Here is a 17,181-nt window from a genome sequence, read left to right on the forward strand (position 1 = left end):
ATTTTGCAAAATAATACTAGGCCTACCTGGGAAAAGAAAAAAAAATACTATTTTATACGATGTTTCTGTGATTTTACACCATCTATGATAATCAAGATTGAGCACAAGCCATCACTGATCAATAATATTTTAAAAGCATCCCTGACAAATTGAAAAACACGATCGAAAATAAGACCGACGCAAGAACACTCACCTAACCACAACAACGGCCGAGACAACACAGCACTGGACGCACTCCACACCAGCGTTACCAGATATATATATATATATATATATATATATATATATATATATATATATATATATATATATATATATATATATATATATATATATATATATAGAGAGAGAGAGAGAGAGAGAGAGAGAGAGAGAGAGAGAGAGAGAGAGAGAGAGAGAGAGAGAGAGAGAGAGAGAGAGAGAGAGAGAGAGAGAGAGAGAGGTGTGTGTGTGTGTGCGCGCACACCCCCTAAACACCTGCAGACACACTCCAACAGCCCCTAAACACACCAAATACACTGAAAGCACTGTCACGGAAGACAAATACTACAAAGACAGACAGGGCAGCAGGAAAAATTAATAATAATTTCATACTTTCATCCTTCTTTATAAAACTTTTCGTTTTAATTATCACTCTGTGGTGATAAGGTACTTGTGTTAATACTATCTGAGGTACATAGCAGCCATGCATGGTACATAGCAGCCATGCATGGTACATAGCAGCCATGCATGGTTCATAGCAGCCAGGGATGGTACATAGAAGCCGGTGGTACATAACAGCCAACGGTACATACACGCCTGTTCCCTTATTTGCCAACACAGAAAACACGTCAGCTAGGAGAAGGATAACACACACACACACACACACACACACACACACACACACACACTGCATAAGCATCTGTACAACGAAAGACAAGGCAACACACACACACACACACACACACACTGCATAAGCATCTGTACAACGTAAGACAAGGCAACACACACACACACACACACACACACACACACACACACACACACACACACACTGCATCACCATCTGTACAACGAAAGATAAGGCAACACACACACACACACACACACACACACACACACACACACACACACACACACATACTGCATCACCATCTGTACAACGAAAGATAAGGCAACACACACACACACACACACACACACACACACACACACACACACACACTGCATCACCATCTGTACAACGAAAGATAAGGCAACACACACACACACACACACACACACTGCATAACAATCTGTACAACGAAAGACAAAGCAACACACACTGCAACACACACACACACACACACACACACACACACACACACACACACACACCTTGAAATACCTTGAAAAAAACACTGAATATTTACTGGGAGGGACTGGAAGGGAGTTACGGAAGGTACTACTCTGATAACGTCACGGCCCGGGGGGGGTGCCTTGTGACGTCACGGGGGGTTGATGACGTCACAGAGACCGTTATTTACGTACGTACGTATTTCATTTTGAAAATGACCCCTCTAAAAAACGCAGCTAGACAGGAATGCTTTATAAATTTAGATTTGCCACATTTATTAACTAATGCCACAAATAACAACACATTTCAAAACGCAGTAGTATTAAAGATATTTAAAAAGAAGTATCTGGAAACTGTTCGAATTTTCACCCCATTTAAAATCGTTCAAATGTCCACCCATTCTGGCTTAAACATAACGGAAAACACTTTAAAAAATCTGAACTATTTTCTAAAACCATTTAAAGTGAGCTACAAGCACAAATAAAAAAAAATACCGAAAAAAAATTCAATATTATTGGAAGTTGAACACGAATAAAAACAAGTGTACGGTGCACGCATTTCACTGAGCGGGACGGCAACACACTTAAAAAAACACCAACTACTTTTTAAAAACAATAAGAACCTAGTACAGGCTGAAATAAAAAATCTAGTTTGGGGACCGTAAAAAAATACGCCGAAAACGGCCCTCTTATTTACACAAAAACAACGCCAAAATCACCACTTTTCACACAACACACGCGCTCAAATAACTTAAAAAACAACGAAATATTTTTACAAACCATAAAATCTTAGCTAGAAGCCGAAATAAAATACTTAAGAAATAAGAAAAATAATACTGGAACCGGAGGGGGCGGGGGAGCCTTATCCAAGATGGCGGCTGCGGGGGCCAGTGGAGGGGACGACCAACCCTTCTCACTCTTTTAAACCCTCGTCAAACTTAAACTAAGAAATGGCAGGTATATCTAACGAGCGGATATTAAAGCTAGGACATGTGGCTCCGCTTTGCGACAGTATTGGTTTAAAACACTCGCAGATAAGATAGATAATGGCTGATAAATAGAGATGACCCAGATTGTTTACATTTTCATTAAGTTAAATTTTACGGTTTTTAGCAACGAGACGAGGCTGACACAGGGATATATTGTGCTGGAGGTTAGGTGAGATGCGTTAGAATGAGTTAAAACCGTGGATTGTTCAGTTATTCATTAAAAAAGTTACGTTAAGTTACCTAAATTTATTCTAACACTTCCTGACCTTACCTTCCCTGTGGTGGTGATGGTAGTGGTGGTGGTAATCCACCTTCCTGCCTCCTCCTCACTATGGCTGGCTGTCTAGCACCTTCTCACAGCCAAACTTTTCTTTATTTTGCTTGTTTTCACCCACTGCTGCCCTCGGGTGTCCACTGCTAGAGCCCACGCCTTCCTCATTATCAACTAAAGGTTTAACTCATGGGTAAGCCTTCGCAGTCACTGTGTAGGCGTGGTTACACACACACACACACACAAAATAAATAAATAAATAATTCTGTCAGGCTGGGAGTTGAAACAGACGCGTACTAACACCACCCATAGACGCGACACACTAACTGGTAAACTTGTCGGGCAGCAGCAATCAGCGTGCCAGATTGTTTTGGCCATATAAAACCATATAAAACCTAAATTCTGCTGTATTTGGAAAGTGGCAGTTTTGCATAATATTTGGAATAATTACATATGTACGATAATTTTACCAGAAGTACAATAATTTCATACAATAATTTTCAACGATAATATGGCCAAAACAATCTGGCAACCCTGGTACCACCTCAGCTGATGCTGCACGCCGCACTGGCTGATTGGAAGATCATGGCCCACCCTTTGTTGAGGAGGCGGAGAAAAGAGTGCTGGAAGGACTGGACGATAGGGGTGGCTGAGCGGGGATCTCGAGAGAGGAGAAGGGAGAGGGATGAAGGCGAGTCAGTATAGTTCACTGACTTGCTCTTTTGTTAGGTGTGAAGATGTATCAGGGCCTGGAGAAGAGCAAATAGTTCAGTCTTGAGAACGATAGTGCCTTCAGTATCACTTCAATAACCTCCTCCAGAGCCTCACACTTGCGTAGCTTCATGCATCGCCCTTGGTACGCATCTCCCCCCGCAAGAATTTTTCCTCTCACATCGTACATCCCGCCTATACTCTGACACCCTCGATAGCTACCGCCAACATACCTACCTGATGGTTAGATGAGAGTAGGTTAAGACGAGTTAGGACCGTGAAATGTTGTGTTACTCGGTTAAGACAGTGGAATGCATAGTTATAGGAATATATTCGTAGTGTTTTCTAGTTAGGATGGTTGGTCCCTTTATTACCACAATGGCCCGCTCACTGATACATCTGCCACATACACACACACTTTATGTTTTCCTTGCCACCACAATCACTTCACTGTTATTTTTATCAGTAACTTAAATAAATTTCTTCTTTCATTTCTTATGCCTTCAACCAAATATAAAAGTTCACACACACTGGTAAACTCTGGAACTCCCTGCCTGCTTCTGTATTTCCACCTTCCTATGACTTGAAATCCTTCAAGAGGGAGGTTTCAAGACACTTATTCATCAATTTTTGACCCTTTTATGGGACTGCCATTTCAGTGGGCATTTTTTTTATTAGATTTTTGTTGCCCTTGGCCAGTGTCCTTCCTACATAAAAAAAAAAAAAAAAACTACCACTACCACTATGACCTTCACAAGTATTTTTTTTTTTTTGTATGTTAGTTCATGTATGTTGTGTATTCCAATATTCTTATTATCATATTTATTTCTTTTTACTTATTATCACTTTTGCTGTAAGGTATCATGGCAATCAAAATACACAAATAGAGACAGTTTTGTATTAAAATACTTATATACAACACAGAGTGGGGGAAAAATATGGGTTATGCAAATATAACATTCTTTAACTGGTGGAAAAAATATCACACAATATTCCTTAAACTATAAAGGTCTTTCGTTGGTATAAGAAAACAAATAAATGAATAAATTGATCACTTGTTTTCTTATTTACAACTGGGTTTAATTGATGGAAGAAATTACTGTATCACAAACTGTTCCTTAATTTGCAAGTCTCATAAAAAAATAAATAAATAAATAAAATGAATAAATAAAAATAAATACAGAAAATGAAACAAATAAATATATAAATCACATTTTAAAATTTAAAAGTACCTCTAATTGATACAGAAAAATATAATACAACATTTTTTAATCTACAAGTGACTGAAAAAAAAAATTATAATAATAATAAAAAAAAATAATAACATTCTTTAACTGAATATATAAAACTGAATACAGGTGAGAACAATAAAAATACAGAATGGAAAGTAAATTTAGTGTTTCTAGGTAGTTTAAGAAATTGTAGCAAGGAGAAGTGCTTAGAAAATTAGTGATGTTTATGAGTATGAGGATAAAATAAAGTGACAAAGAAGGCCCAAGATACAAATTTGAGTACACCTGAAAAGATTAAAAAAATATACAGAAATGAAAGTAAATTTTGTCTCCAAGTTGTACGAGAGACTGAAGACCAAAAATAAGTGTACAGAAAGTTACAGGTGTTTATGTTGATGAGGACAATGATCTTACAGTGAAAGGGTTGAAGGTAATGTTGATATAAATTTAAATACTGCAAAAATGGTACAAAAGAGGCAGTGCTTTGTAGTAAACTGTACTTATCTCCCTGCAATATTTATTTATTTGATGTATAATGAAAGATTGAATGCACTGTAAGTCTGATGATGCAGGAAAGTACTGATTCATCGTGCAGACACAAGATTTGCTTGAAGTAAACTGTACTGGAGTCCCTCAGAGTGAAAAATAAAGGGTTCTAATACAATACACTTAATTTTCCCCCCAAAAAAGAATGAAAATAAAGCGTTTTACTGGAACAAACTTAATTTTCTGGCTGAAGAGTAAGAGTGTTCTGCTGCATCATCAAGCTGTCCTCGGTTCCCTGTAGGAGTGAAAAATTAAAGTCTTCTGTATTTATCCTGCAAGTCTTTTTAACCTTTCTTCTGAGACTGGCACCTCTGTGGGCTTTTCTTGTCACTCTTGTGTTGCCCGTGGCCAGTCCCCCTCTTACATAAAAAAATGCACAAATAAATACAATAAAACAAATAAATAATTCCCTGTGAGTGAAAAAATAAACTTAATTTTCTGCCTGAAGAGAGATAGCTAGTGTTTGGCTGCAATACACTGTGCTTCATTCCTTGTCAGGATCAAAATTTAAAGCTTTTGTTGAAATAAACTGGTATAAACTTAACTTCCCATCACAAATGAAATATATCGTTTAGCTGCAATAAACTGGACTTAATTGCCTATAAGAGAGTGAAAAATTGAGTGTTTTTTCCTGAAGTAATCTTAATTTTCAGCCAAAAGGAGTGAAAAATATAGTGTTTTAGGAGAATAAACTTAATTTTCCACCAGAAATAAAAATTTTGTGATTTGCCGAGATAAATTGTACTGAACCCCACGTCCCGTTGATCCAGCTCACAGCAAACCCTCCAGTGTCCTGCCTGTTGGTGTCTGGGTCCTCTTGGCTTCATCCTGCATCCTATCACTACTTGGGTCCTCTCGGCTTGATTTTGCGCCCCACCCTCAGCCTGCCTGCCCCCTCCCGGCTCCCCTCCTCCAGGTATGGCCCCATGCCTGTAAAAGAAGAGACTAATTTAGTAGAGATAAGTTTTCTGTAGACCAACTGTAAAGGTTATCATGCTCCTTATCTGTAGAAAAGCACACCAGCTAAGTTTTCTTCTGATTATTTGTAAAAGTTAACATAAAAGTACTTTCTGTTTGTGTGGTTATATTAATACCTTTGATTCAATGGTCATGGTAAAACCTGTAATATTTTTTGAGTGTTTTCTTGAAGTCATATATGCCTTTAAGAGACAGTCAAATTATTAGCATCATTATTATTATTACTAATAGTAGTAGTAGTAGTAGTAATAGTAGTAGTAGTAGTAGTAGTAGTAGTAGTAGTAGTAGTAGTAGTAGTAGTAGTAGTAGTAGTAGTAGAAGCAGCAGCATCAGTTTTATCATTATCATAACAATCATTATAATCTGTGTTAGAAGTGGTGGTGGCAACAGCAGCAGCAACACAACAAACAACACAGCCGCACCACAGTACTCACCCACACAAAACAGCTTGTAGAAGGAGGCAGGCAGGTGTATCCTGGGCATGATGAGAGCATTGACCTCCTGAGTGACCTGCTGGGGTGGCAGGTTGGTGGCCAGGTGCAGGTCGCCAGTGAGGGAGTCGACGCCCATCACCACGGCCCAGCCCAGCAGGTCACCAAAGCCTGTGTGTGTTGCCAGTAGCTGGGGCAGGTTGTCCTGCAGTGTATGCAGGTTGGCGGGCTCCACGTGGCACAGGGCCACCAGTTGGGCATTGAGTGCCTGAAGGATGCGTTCCCTGGGCACTTGTTCCTCACACACATGCAGGGCCACCTTGCCCCACGGCACTGTGATGTGATGGCCGGTCTCCGCCGCCCGCCCTGCCTCAGCCAGCACCCTCAGCTCGCGCTGCACCTTGGGCTGGGCCATGTTTGGCGCTGCAGCCCCTGGGCCGGCACTGGGCAGCAGCGTCAAGCTGTAGTGCATCTCTGTGTCGCCATGTGTGGCTATGCCACCCCTCGCTGTGCTGACAGCACCCGCGTCTAGAGGGAAGGGGTAGTTCCTGGCATCCCGGCGGTCCTGTATCTGAATGACATGTGTGGGCTGCACCAGACGCAACACGTCCAGCATAAGCCCGAGTCCCGTGCCCTGAGTCCAGCCCATTGTGTTGACCAGCAGTGGTAAATCACCCTCTATGCCCCCGGCCGTCTTGCACAACTCCTGCACCGCACTCACGTACTCCTCCAGGACAAACTGTGGGCTCACCGCACCCACCAGAATGTGTCTGTGGTGCAGGGACACCTCCTCTAGATTGTGGGTGAAGGCTGGGCCCAGCAGAGGCTTGGTGAGGTGTGTGAGGGACAGGGAGGTGGGCAGGGAGAGTTCAGGCTGTCCTGGGTCGAAGTCAAGACAGAGGATGCCTGTGTCTGGCTGGGTGCTGATGAGGGTGTTAGCCAGGTACTTGAAAAAGGTGCTCTTGCCAACACCCTTCCCACCACACACCACCACACGGGGCACTGTGTGTGGTAGAGAGAAGGCGTGATAGTGTTAGGTATTGCACTGTGCTCTTTAATATCTCAGCAACATCCTACCTCCTCTACTTTCATCAGGTTATAGTGAAAGTTACTGAGGGTTTTCAAGGATGTTTTTATGATGTGACTGGCCCTAATGGGAATTATTGGGGTTTTCAAGGGTGTTTTTTTTGATAGCTTGACAGGTCTAGTGGAAGTCATTCAAGTTTTCAAGGAAGTTTTCATGATTCCAGTGATAATTTAACAAGGACACTTCATCTTTAACAAACTCTAGTGGAATTTATTGGAGTAAAAATCATACAAATACATAAATAAACAAAAAGATCGATAAATAAAAATACAACCTTATCATCTACTCCGTACCACAGCCCCACATACCTGCACCACAGCCCCAGTTGGTTGCCACAGTCTGCGCCGCCTCCCTCCACTCAGGCCGAATGTGAGTGATGCGTGTCTTGAAGCAATTGCGGGGGGTGACCACAGAGGCACCAACACTGTGCCATGGCTTCTGCCAGTTCCAGGGCTTGCCGAGCGACCCCCAGCCGGCACTCACCAGGAAGTTGACACGTGGGGAGGAGTGTGGCAGGACCTCCAGGATTGTTACTTTGGTGTCCTGTAGGGGGACGGAGGATTGGGGAGGTGATGGTGTGTGGTGGAAGACAGGAGAGCAGTGCAAGGAAACACAAGGAAAAAAACACACCAGCAACAGCAAAGACACGAGAAAGTGTGCACAAGGACCTCCATCAATGTTATCTTGGTCCTCTGTTGGGGAAGGGAGGGTTGGCAAGTTGGAGATGGTTTGTGGAGAGAAAAGCAAGGGGAAAACATTGGAAAACACACCAACACCACAGACAAGGAAAGAAATCATAGGAAGGAAAACATAGAACACAAACATACAATACCTCCACTTACCCTCTGCACCAAATCCTCCACCCAGGCTGATGGAAGACCCTGCAGAACATCACTCCCTGCCTCCACCTCCACACAGTCCTGCGCCGTCACGCCAAGCAGGGATATGGACGGCAGGGAGTAGATGGCCTGGCTTTCCCCCTGCTGCAGAACATAGCCCAGGATCTCAACAGAGCCCAGGAGAGGCCGCACCACCACACACCCGTGCAGGTAGAGTGTGGTGTCTTCAGCGAGGGCTGCCACTACACTACCTCTCTCTGTGGCTGTCGACGTGAGGCACTCCCCCACAAGACTTGCATTCATTTCATCCTGCTGCTGTGTCTCCATGGCCTTGTATCTGTGTTTCTTGCTGGCCATACTGCTGGAGTCTTGGGTCTTCCAGTGGCCACCTCTTGCAGCTACAGACGTGAAACTGTTTGCTGAATCTTGGTGGTTCTCTCTCTCAAGGGATGTGAAACTGTTCTCTAAATCTTGAGTCTTCTGCTGGTCCTTTCTTACCTTCATAGATGTGAAACTGCCCTCTAAATCAAAGGTATCCTGGTGGTTCTCCCTCTCTAAGGACGCAATGCTAGTCTCTGAATCATAGCACAAGTGTTGGCTGTCTCTCTCACTGTTCTTGTACAGCACAGGGACTCTCGTTGACTTGTTCCCCCTTGCTGTGTTGCCTTCCTTTTTCTTCTTGAGATTCTTGTGTTTTTTCCTCTTTGTCTGCTTGTCTTTCTTCTTGTTTGCTGTGTTGTTGTTCTTGTTGTTGTTGAGTGTTGAGCGAGTGACCTGAAAGAATAGAAAGATGATTTGTTTACGATTTATAGTGCTTTTATTTTTCTTCTTCTTACTGTTGTTGTTGTCGTCTTGAGTGGTTCACTTTAAGGAATAGAGAAAAATAAGATTGGTTTAGGATTCTGACACTGAAAATGGAAGCGAGGAACGTTATAATGCCATTCTGAGCATATCTCCATTTTCTTTGTTACTGTCGTTGGTATTGTTAAAGTGCTCTGAGCAATTCACCTTAAGGAACAAAGAGAAGAAGAAAAGTTTTGAGATTATATAATATTTCAAGAACTGAGGAATATTATAAGACCATTTTTACTATATTTCTATTTCTCTATCTTACCCTAGGGCAGTTTTGAAGTGGGTGAGAGAGAGGGATGAGAGGAGAGAGAGAGAGAAGAGTAAATGAAGCACAGAAGGGAGGATATACGAGAGAGGAGTGAGGAGACAGAGGAAGAGGAATTAATAAAGTACAGGAAAGAATGGAAGAGAAAGGAGAGACAAAAGAAGACAGAGTGAACTTAACCAACATAACACAACCTTGTTCTTGTTGATATCTGTGTCGGTACTGGTGTCCTGGTGAGCGGCAGTGGTGGTGGTGACGGCAGCAAAACCACCAGCACCGGTAGACGCCATCCGCAGCCTCTTGCTTCTGACGGCTTGTGGCTTGTTGGCTACCTTGTCATTCTTCCTTTTCCTTGCATAGAGGGGAATAAACAAACATCTCTGAACACTAAACACTGGCCAAGTCTGTGTTTGTGGGGTTTTCAAGGGTGTTTTTATGATTCCATAGATATTTTAACAAGAATTTTGGATCTCTAACAGACTCTAGTGGACATTATTGGGGTTTTCCTGCGTTTTTGTGGTTCTATTGATAGTTTAACGGGCTCAAATGGAAGGTATTAGGTTTTCAAGGGTGTTTTTGTTGTTCTGGTGATAGTTTAACAGGCTCCACAGGAAGTTATTGGGGTTTTCAAAGGTGTTTTTATGATTTTATTGGAGTCATAAAGCTGAATGGCTATAAAAAAAAATAAATGAATACAAACGATATATAAATAGATAAATAAAAGGATAAACATTTCACTCCCTCACCTTTTCGCAGTCTTCTTCTCCCCGCTGACCCTTGTTGACCCTGCCTTCTCGACCTTCTTCCTGATGAGCCTGGCAGAAAACATGTCTTGTCCTGACGGGCCACACCTGCAAGAGCCACCGGTTAGATTAGGTTAGGTCAAGTTCGGTTAGGCTAGAAAGTTCCCCAGTTTTCAAAATATGACATCTCAACCTTAGACTTTTCCATGAATGTCCAAATTTGGCTTGATTTTACTTGCCCCACCCTAACACTCGACTTTCTCATCAGGTCCCTATGCTTGTTGGGGATAGAGGAGGAAAAGAAGATAGGATGTATTGTGTTAAACTGCAATTTTACCGGTTTGCATACATAGCGGGGGTATAGGAGGCAGAGTCCAATTAGCATGGTTAGCGATTTAGATCAATTAGCAAGATTAGTGATTTCAAAAGGTTGGCATGGCGTAGCACGGGGGTATGGGTGAATATTCTCAGTTTGCCGACTAATATTTTTAGGGATTTTCTCCAAAAGCCGTGTTTTTCCCCTTACACATTTGAGGGTCCCCAAATTTGGCCTACCCCACCCTGACGCTCCGCTTTCCACCAGACAGGTCCCCAAGCTTGCTGGTCCTGGAGAGGGGCGGCAACAGAATACACCAGGAGCCGCTATTGGTAAGACTGACATCTCTCTCTTTATCTCCTCCCTACCACTCACACACTATAGGTGACACACAGTTAAGTATTGTAAAACCATGCATTTGTTCACCTCTATTTCTCTCTAAACCTCCCTGCTCTCCCCACACATTCCCCTCCTCTTACCACACTCACCTTCCCCTCGAAGCACCACAACTTCTGCCTGCACCACACTCGCACACTGCCACACTCAGCGCGTGGCCCAAACGTGCTGCTGCAACAAGACTCAAGCCTCAAGTGTTTCTGTCTTCCCAACGGCTCCCGCCCTTCACTGCTGCCTTCACCGCCACTCAATCTTCTTCTTCTTTCTTTTTATTTTTTTTTCTTCTTCTTCTTTCTTTTTTTTCCTTCTTCTTCTTCTTCTTCTTCTGCTACGCTTTGAATCGCTTCTTAGGTCTTTCTCTACACTCATGGCCAATTATTTCTTATTCTCCATCATCCAAAAATGTTTTCATGTGGCTCGTTATTTCTCACCTGGTTTCTTTGCCTCTTAATAATCCTAGCACTGTTCTTTTTCCTCTGTCATTTTCCTTCCTCTTTTCCCATTCCTCTTTGCCTATAATTCCCGCCACTTGTTTATCTAGCTCTTGTCTACTCATTGTATACCTGCTGTTTGCTCCACACATCATCTCTCACACAGCTGCTCACAATATACAGCAGAGTTAACTTATGTGAATTGCGCATGAGGTAGTTACGCTAAACTTTGTACACCTAGCTCACTTTGACATCATAAATACTTGCCTTTTTTTTTATGTAGCAGGAACACTAGCTAAGAGCACCAAAAGAGTGATAAAAAGGCACAATGAGACGCCAATCCCCCATAAAAACAGATCTTTTCCTTTTCCTTGGACATTATTTACTCCTCTTACATAAAAATAATAATACCACTACCATCACAACCACAAAAAAGAAAAAAAAATAATTAAAACTACATTTAACCAAAACATTTTATTAATCTCTCATAGGAAGCACATTTCATTACTGTTCGTTATCATTATTCGTTCGGGAAGCCTCAGGGAGCATTATGAAATATACTTCAATATAACTCTGTCCTTATCAACTATTTGTATTGATCGAGAAGCACTTGGGTATCACAGCTTTCATTTCACAGAGTCCCATATTCTGAAACGCTTCGCTCTCCCACCACGACTATTTTCTAAGGCTATAGAGATGACTAGCAGGGTTATCAAGACTGTTTCTTCTGTTAATAATGTAGAAATCTTGTTAATCTGCCATTAGAACCATAAAAAACACTTTCAAAAACCGTGTAACTTCAACTAGAGCCTTTTAAATGTAGTGGAGATGCGGCGCAGAAGTGTTTCAGAATACGCTCCTGAGAGAGAGAGAGAGGGAGATGCAGGGAAGCACTTACGAATGCATCGTCCTCTCTTTGCCTGAAGTAACGTGTGGTTGTTAATATTCTTATTTCAACATGAACTGAATGGAAGGGAGTACATAATTTGGAAATACGTCAGCAAGATAAAGAGATAAATAAGGTTTTAATGCCCTACCTTAGTGTAAGTCTGAACCGCCATGTGACAGATTAAGCTAAATAAAAGTAGTACTAGTTTATGATTTCGAAAGACACCCGCAACATAAAGACATAAGTGAGTCTATACTGCCTCAACTTAGTGTATTAATTAAAGACAACTTAATTAAGCTTACTATAAGAGGTGAAACTTTATAATCTCAAAAGACAACTGTACGATGAAATGAGGCTATGATGTTTTTTTAGTGTTATAATCAAGTGTGATCTGCCACATGACAACTTCAGATCAATAAAGGTGCATGCTTGTAGTGTCGAAACAATTGTACGAGCGAACGAATCGTTTCAAAATACTGGCTCTTGTCTGCTCTGCCTCAAGGCGAGACTATGTTGTTATATTTGGGAAGCATTCATGTGTCTCGCCCTTGAAGCATTACAGAAATAAAAAAAAATAAAATGAAAATAAAAATAGAAAATAAAGATAGGACGTTTTTTTTTTTTTTTTTTTTTTTTTATCTTGTATATAGTAAGAGGATATTATTTGTAACAGGATGTGGTGTTTTTGATCTTGGGTAGATAAACAGGTTGTGCTGTAAGATAGATTAATATTGCAGAACTATATATTAGTGATAGATAGTTATAGATTTAAAAAAAAAAAATCTTGAAATAAAGAAATATGTTGTGTTGAAAGATAGGTTAATATTGCAAAACGAAAAATGAATCCACAGTGATATAGATAAAACTGGATGTGCTATTTTGATTATTAGCAGAGAAACAGAGAAATAAATTGAGTTGAAAGACAGATAAGAAGAATTATACAGCGAAATATTTAAAGTTCATAGAAGGCGTGGAATGAAACCAAGTACTTTGACAGTAAAGAAACAACGAATGCGTTAAACAAAAAGATATTCCAATAAGGATAAATTAATAAATAGATAAACAAAACAAATAAAAAAAAAAGTCCATTGAGAGATAAATATGGAATGAAACGAAGTATTTTGGCATTTGGTAGATAAATAAAAAAAGTTTTGATCAACATCAGCAACAGCAATAATAACAGTAGTAGTAGTAGTAGTAGTAGTAGTAGTAGTAGTAGTAGTAGTAGTAGTAGTAGTAGTAGTAGTGGTAGTAGTAGTAATAGTAATAATAATAATAATAATAATAAAGATACTAATAATGATAATAATAATAATAACAACAACAGCAACAACAATAATAATAATAATAATAATAATGATAATAATAATAATGTTCTGTATTACTTTAATTAAGGCAAGAGTGACGATGTTTTAAGGGAAGCATTTCTGTATGCCTTTAAAAGTATTACAGAACATAACATAGTAAGAATAACAAGAACAAACATAACAAAAACAACAACAGTAATACCACCACCACCACCACCACCACCAACAACAACAACAAAGAACAAAAACAAGCATAAGAAAAACTAACAACAGAAAGAAAGTAAAAAAAAAAAAGAAGTTGGATAAAGACAAAAAAGAAAAAAAGAAAAAGAAAAATGGAACGCAAAGAAGACTAAGAAAAACGAGGAGGAAGACGAGAAAGTAAGACAAGAGGCACACTACTCCAAAACTGTTGCCTGAAGGAGAAGAAAAAGAACGAGGAAGAAGAGGAAGAGGAGCAGAAGAAAGAAGAAGAGGAAGACCATTATCTAGCCAGCACATCACCAACTCACTGCATCACCAAGTCTGCCTGCCTGGCCACCTCACGCCACGCCAACTCAACATCTTTCTCCTCTGTCAGGCGGGAACACACTACGAACCTAAGAAAGAGAGAGAGAAGACAGTCACACCAAACTATTCATCTCAGTGACCTTGGAAAGTTGTAATGGTGAAAGAGCAAAGAGTTTCAGAATAAGAACCCCAGCCACAGCAGCAGCGGCAGTGGTGGTGACTAACCTGAGGTAGAAGAAGTCGTGATGCTTGTCCGGCACCAGATGGATGACCCCCGATGCGTTGATCCTCTTCAGCAGGTTCTCATTCACCTCATTGTCTGCGTCCTGCCACGGCAAAGATAAGTGAAGTATGTTAGGCGCATTGTGCAAATTAATAGAAGATTGGTAGTGTGCAGATGGTGGCAGCGGAGGGATACGAACCTAACTACAATCAATAAATCAAATACAACTGCTTTTTTTGTGTTTTTTTTTTCAGTTTTACTTTATTTTTTTTTATTGGCGCACACACACACACACACACACTCTCTCTCTCTCTCTCTCTCTCTCTCTCTCTCTCTCTCTCTCTCTCTCTCACCAGCCGGAAGCACACGAGTCCCACGGTCACGGGGTGCGTTACTATGAAGCGTGGGTCAGACTTCACGTGGTCTTCGAACTGGTGTGCAAGGGAGACCTGGACAAGAAAGTTACCAGTGAGCTACTAACAACCTAACCTAACCTAACACAGTGTAATCTACATCTTAAATCTTAAAAATAAACAAACAAATTAATAAATGTATGCTAAAATATATCAGAGAGAGAGAGAGAGAGAGAGAGAGAGAGAGAGAGAGAGAGAGAGAGAGAGAGAGAGAGAGAGAGAGAGAGAATTACGAGTGATTTATCTATTTATCTATCTCTCGGTCAGTTAATCTATCTATCTATCTATCTATCTACCCATTAATATATCAATCTATCAATCAATCTATGTATGTATGTATATCTATCAATCTATCTCTGAATCAGTCCATCTATTTACCTATAAACATATTTATTTACCTACTTATTAATCACCCACCTATCTATCCACTATCTATGTAAGTAACTGTCTACCAGCCTTCCTACCTAGCAGCTTCTCCAGCCACCCGTCAGCCCACCTGCTTCCTAATGTGAGCCTGTAGTCCTTGCTTTCCGTACAGACGCATCACAAACCACAGCTTGAGGGAGCGAAACCGGCGTCCCAGTGGAATCTGCCAGTGCTGTTGAAGAGGAGAGTTTCAATCGTCTATAGCCTGAGAGAGAGAGAGAGAGAGAGAGAGAGAGAGAGAGAGAGAGAGAGAGAGAGAGAGAGAGAGAGAGAGAGAGAGAGAGAGAGAGAGAGAGAGAGAGATAATAACGGTAGTAGTAGTAGTTGTAGTAGTAGTAGTAATAATAATAATAAGAACCAATAAAAGAACCGTACATTCTTAAAAATCATGAGAAGAATAAATATAATATGAAAAAAAGTACAAATCCTTTTTTTATACTCGTGATCCCTTGAATAGAGCTTCCGATCCCTTAAATAGAGTATTGGATCTTGCAAAGCCCGTGGTAGTGGGATTCAGCATACACTCACCCTGTAGTCTGGAATCTGGCCCTGGTAGTCGTGCTTGAGGTACAAAGGGTCCACACTGAAGGCGTTCACCACGTACCTCGAGTCCTGCAGCCTGGGAGGATTACCAAGAGGACATGATTACGCTGGATTACAAAGGATTATAGAGGTTTACTGATGGTTATAGAGGATTACAAAGGCGTATAGAGGATTACTGATGGTTATAGAGGATTACAAATGATTATGAAGGATTACAAATGATTCTAGATGATTACGAAGAATTATATAAAGAATTACTGACGAGTGCAAAGGGTTACAAAGGACTGTTGAGAATTAAAGGATTACAAAGGATTATAAAAGAATTACAATGGGTTACAAAGAATTACTAATCACATACACACACACACACACACACACACACACTCCATGACTCCTTTAATCACCGACTTACCTACTTACTTGTCTTAGTTAGAAAGGAGAGCAAAAATAAAAAGAAAGCTATGATATTATATTTCCTACCTCGTTCCTGACCACCACCGCACACTCACCACATGGCAGAGCAGTCGAAATTAACAAGGAGCCATTTGTGGGGGTTAAAATCAAAGCTGTCCGCAAGCTCCACTCCATCAGCCAGGTAGCGGAACTCCTCACACACCAGAGAGGCGCCTGCAGGAACACACACCCAGCTATATCAGGCACCTACACTTCCCTGCACCAAAGCCTTTCAACTACAGCGTGTTATGAACTTCTGCACCGAATCTGCATACTTTCCAAAGGCTCTAGTTGAAGTGACGCGGGTTTTTAAGAGAGTTTTTATGGTTTCAGTGATAAGTTAACAAGATTTCTGTTTTTTTAACGGGACAAACAATCTTGGGTTTCGGCTAATCATCTCTGCAGCCTTGGAAAATAGTCTTGGTGAAGTGGTTTGGGTTTTTAAGGATATTTTCATAGTTCTAGTGGCATATTAACAAAAATTTCTGCATTATAAACAGCAGAAAACACACACACACACACACACTCTCTCTCACCAGCGTAGGCAGCGTCCACGTGGTGCCAAAGACCAAACTCCCGCGCCACCTCGCCGATCTCTCTCAAGTTGTCAAAGGCACACAGGCCAGTTGTGCCCATCGTGCTGACCACCTGTGCGGGAGAGAGAGGGAGAGTGAGAGGGAAGGTCGAGTGGGGACGGAAGGAAGGAAGAATACAAGAAAGGAATAGAAAAGAAACAAGAGAGAGAGAGAGAGAGAGAGAGAGAGAGAGAGAGAGAGAGAGAGAGAGAGAGAGAGAGATTCAAAGTGCTGTAAAGAGTAAGAGAGGGAGTGAGGGAAAGAGGGAGAGTAGTTTAAAGCGCCACAAAGAGAGAGAGAGAGAGAGAGAGAGAGAGAGAGAGAGAGAGAGAGAGAGAGAGAGAGAGAGAGAGAGAGAGAGAGAGAGAGAGAATTTGTGACGCTTGACGGTGGTTCGTAAGAGAGAGAGAGAGAGAGAGAGAGAGAGAGAGAGAGAGAGAG

The 17,181-nt window shown here is 41.1% G+C and overlaps 1 protein-coding gene across 2 annotated transcripts in view; it reads right to left on the reverse strand.

Moving 5' to 3' along the window:
- Positions 1–4,169: 4,169 nt before the first annotated feature.
- LOC135094814 (uncharacterized) overlaps positions 4,170–17,181 on the reverse strand; it is an 18,035-nt gene continuing 5,023 nt past the window's right edge. The window contains exons 8-20 of one of the 2 annotated variants that reach the window (XM_063995220.1): positions 16,702–16,813; positions 16,222–16,339; positions 15,698–15,788; positions 15,240–15,341; positions 14,684–14,779; positions 14,333–14,433; positions 14,110–14,196; positions 10,262–10,366; positions 9,710–9,860; positions 8,402–9,172; positions 7,868–8,102; positions 6,476–7,474; positions 4,170–5,993 (exon numbers count right to left, since the gene is read on the reverse strand). In XM_063995220.1, the coding sequence (XP_063851290.1) occupies positions 5,905–5,993; positions 6,476–7,474; positions 7,868–8,102; positions 8,402–9,172; positions 9,710–9,860; positions 10,262–10,366; positions 14,110–14,196; positions 14,333–14,433; positions 14,684–14,779; positions 15,240–15,341; positions 15,698–15,788; positions 16,222–16,339; positions 16,702–16,813 (3,057 nt within the window). In that variant the 3' untranslated portion in view covers positions 4,170–5,904. Of the gene's footprint in view, positions 5,994–6,475; positions 7,475–7,867; positions 8,103–8,401; positions 9,173–9,709; positions 9,867–10,261; positions 10,367–14,109; positions 14,197–14,332; positions 14,434–14,683; positions 14,780–15,239; positions 15,342–15,697; positions 15,789–16,221; positions 16,340–16,701; positions 16,814–17,181 lie in introns of both variants that reach the window. The other variant, XM_063995218.1, reaches the window with a different exon arrangement.

Source organism: Scylla paramamosain, chromosome 46, assembly GCF_035594125.1.
Source record: "Scylla paramamosain isolate STU-SP2022 chromosome 46, ASM3559412v1, whole genome shotgun sequence".
NCBI classification, from domain to species: domain Eukaryota; kingdom Metazoa; phylum Arthropoda; class Malacostraca; order Decapoda; family Portunidae; genus Scylla; species Scylla paramamosain.